General features: G+C 34.6%; 1 protein-coding gene across 1 annotated transcript in view; it reads left to right on the forward strand.

The window, feature by feature from the left end:
- The window catches only part of LOC106462824 (monocarboxylate transporter 12-like), a 55,109-nt gene that overhangs the window by 36,551 nt on the left and 14,600 nt on the right, over nucleotides 1–3,958 (forward strand). The window contains exon 2 of the mRNA XM_013922787.2: nucleotides 1,738–2,071. Within this exon, the coding sequence (XP_013778241.2) occupies nucleotides 1,738–2,071 (334 nt within the window). The remainder of the gene's footprint in view (nucleotides 1–1,737; nucleotides 2,072–3,958) is intronic.

A 3,958-nucleotide genomic window follows, 5' to 3' on the forward strand; every position in this document is an offset into this window, starting at 1 on the left:
TTCAAACAAACAAACAATCTTCAGTTGCTATGAAGAAATAATAAAGGCTTCCTTTTTCAGTAGGTTGTCTCTGTTGACTCACGTCTCTTAACAATTTTACAGAAATGCACTATCGAATAATTGAAATTTGTCATGAACTAAATATATGTCAACCCACATTCCTCAACTGTATCTGCAGATACGCAGTTTCATTAGCATGTGCAGATCATTCATATCAAATGTGATTAACTCTCAGTATAGATACACACACACACAGTCCAGCACTGTGCTATCACCATCAGAGTCAACTTAGTTACACAAGTCACCACACTGTGCTATCACTATTAGAGTCAATTTAGTCACACAAGTCACCACTCTGTGCTAACACCATTAGAGTCAACTTAGTCACCCAAGTCCCAGCACTGTACTATCACCATTAGAGTCAACTTAGTCACCCATTTTTGATTTTTGGAATATCCATTTCTGGAATCATTGACGGCATTAGAGTATTAGCTTGTTGATGCGTTCAAAGTACTTGTGAATATATAAAAAAATAGCTGCGGCTCATAATTCACCTCATCGATCTCTTATTATATAACATATAACCATTCCAGTTAATCCCAAACTGTTTGCATGATTCTTAGCCTCAAATTTTTGTTCCAATATTATATAATCAAAGCACCTATTTTGATGTACAACTTCCCTAACTATACGTTTATATGCAATCTAATGTGTATCAACTATTGTAGAACAGACTTGGTTCACAAACTTACCGAGCAAAACATCCGACTAAGTATATATGGTAAAGTGTATGCCTTCCCATCTTCCAACTCTTAACATAGCTATATAAACAACGGCCTAGCTAATGAACATAGCTCCTTCATCTGCATGAATCTCTCTTTGTGCTACTAAACACATCTATCCATTGTTCAGTTGACACAACAGCATCGGATTCCATTAATGTATTGACCAATAGCTAACCGTTAGCCCACAAGATAAAGCAATTAATAACAACCAACAAATACGGTTTACCTTTTCTTGTTTAGGTCAGAGAACATGCTATGTTCATGGTAATATACAGTAACAGAGAACTTACAACTTTTTGCCTGTATTTCACTGATGTTGAGCGTTTTTCGTTTGGGCAGAGCATTTTCTAAATGTGTAGACACTCTTCACTTACACTCACAAGAAAAGTTGATATTATCTCTATCTAGAACTCAGAGTTCCTTTCACGTGTCGAAATCAAACGTCCATATCAAATTTCAAAATGGAAGTAAAAATATACAGAGCGTATAAGTTTCAAAGGACAGCCATGAGGCTGAGAAAAATGTTGTTAATTTGAGGCATACTTGGAAATGTTTGGTTTCACAATTCTTACGGAGGTAAGGATGTGTTGAAAAACTTCTTAAAAGCGTTCAATCACTTCACTTTGACCTGAAATAAATGTGAATTATATCTTTTGTTTAGGATGTCTTAAGGTTAAGTTGTTTTCTGAAAGAATATACATAACAACTGTTCTATTTATCTCAGAAAATTTAATACAAAGGAAAGACTCACACACCGAGAAACTTCATTCTGTCAAGCAAACTATTTTTTAAACGGAGATGGAAAATGAACTGGGCTGATTTTCCGCTTGTAAGTCATTTTACCTTAGTTTAATAAGATGAGGAGAATCGCCTTGTTTTTAAACTCTTAAAAATGGTTAAATAAACATTCAATAGAAAAATGATTTATTCATAATTTGTTATTTTTTCATAGAATGGATAGGAGCTCTGTCAATGGCATGTGGGCTCCTTGTCACCCCTCTAGTTGTGGCTGTTTGCCGAAGAAAAAGTACTAGACTTACAGCAGTGTTTGGGGGACTGATGACAACCTTGGGATGCCTTTTTACCTCATTTGCCTCTCAAATGCATCAAGTGTTCGTCAGTTATGGGTTTTTTATGAGTTGTGGACTCGGAGTCGCCAGAGAAACTTCAAATATTATGATCGGACAGTACTTCAAGCGCAGGCGCGAATTAGTGGAGCTGTTTGTCCAGTCTGGCACTGGCGTAGGAATTGTGATTGTGTCTGTATTATTAATAAACATTATCAGGTAAGTGGTTAATTATTCCTGCACTGAGTCAAATGTGGAATACTAAATTGCTTAAAGATACAATACATAATATCACAAGAGCAATAGCCTATAACGTAAAGTTCAAAAATTATTAAGATTAACCATCACTTGAAATAAAAAATGCTTAGAACGTTTTAAGCAAATGTTTTTCATTTGTGTTGCTGCTTGACGAATATTGTTTTCTCAAAATGTTATAATACACTTGGGTTATTTTAACTAAGCATAAGCATAAGAAATTATTAACGTTTAATTTTAACAGAATGTGATACAGTGACTGGCAGTTTATTGGAATTCCCCACTTACTCTTGAATTGTACCATCTTTCCTCGTAATAATAATCAATAATAATCTAGACTTAGAATACCATCGATTTCAAGAGGTCTTGGAAAGTATCTTGTCCATTTGTCAAGGATTATGATCCGCAACTGGTACAGAGATACTGGCAAAAAATTATGATGGTAAATGCGACATTCACATCCATTTCAAAGATGTCTGGATCAAGATCTTTTCTTATTGTTGGCTAAGGAAGGTAACTGAATTCGTGGTCTTCAAACTAATATATGACATTAGGTGTTTTGCTAAATGATCATCGTATTATAACCAATTTGTGTTTTATGAAAATTGAAATTAATCAGAAATGTTTATTTCATTCTAAAAAGTTTTCTTACAAACACCAGATGTTAGTTGTAAAGCAGAAAATACCCCTTTCACTTGGTACACCGCATTAATCTTAATTAAAATAAATTCTTTGATATAAACATTTTAACTTTTCTCTACTGTTATCCTAAGATAGCCTTCTAAAGAACAACCATGAGTATGCGAAACTTTTTTTTTGTAAGTAAGTAAAATTATTTTCTTACCCTTCCTCTTTCCTAGACTTCCCCAACAGCATGACCACGCACTTGCAGGAAACTTTCCCATTAAGCAACTTAACAATGCTAACAGTACCTGCTAGATGTTTTACAATTGATATTACGATTTTCATTAGAAAAAGTTTTATGGTAATTCAAAAGCTGATTACGTGTTTTAATAAAAGTGAAAACAAGGTTACTGATAATAAACAGTTATCTCTTTAATTCAATGTAAAGATACGTAAAGTAAAGTAAATGTTGAGTGGAAATTGTAAAACAGTAAAATATCTGAAAATATTGGAAATAGAACCTACGAATGATGGTTTTCAAACATTTATTGCACTTTTTACCTAGACGATGAGTAAGATGCTGTAAAATATAACTGGTGTACTGCTGAATGAACAAAATTTAAGTGTTCCATAATTTTCATTTATAGCTTCTACTATATATAATATAGATATGTAGAATATATATATATATATATATGTGTGTGTGTGTTGGGGGACTAAGTTGACTCTAATGGTGATAGCACAGTGTGGTGACTTGTGTGACTAAGTTGACTCTAATAGTGATAGCACAGTGTGGTGACTTGTGTGACTAAGTTGACTCTAATGGTGATAGCACAGTGTGGTGACTTGTGTGACTAAATTATTCTAATAGTGATAGCACAGTGTGGTGACTTGTGTTACTAAGTTGACTCTAATGGTGATAGCACAGTGCTGGGACATGGGGGACTAAATTGACTCTAATAGTGATAGCACAGTGTGGTGACTTGTGTGACTAAGTCGACTCTCATAGTGATAGCACAGTACTGGGACTTGGGGGACTGAATTGACTGTAATAGTGATAGCACAGTGTGGTGTCTTGTGTGACTAGTTGACTATAATGGTAATAGCACAGTGTTGGGACATGGGGGACTAAGTTGACTCTAATGGTGATAGCACAGTGTGGTGACTTGTGTGACTAAGTTGACTCTAATAGTGATAGCACAGTGTGGTGACTTGTGTGACTAAGTT

This window comes from Limulus polyphemus, unplaced genomic scaffold (genome assembly GCF_000517525.1).
Source record: "Limulus polyphemus unplaced genomic scaffold, Limulus_polyphemus-2.1.2 Scaffold1259, whole genome shotgun sequence".
In the NCBI taxonomy this organism is placed as follows: Eukaryota; Metazoa; Arthropoda; class Merostomata; order Xiphosura; family Limulidae; genus Limulus; species Limulus polyphemus.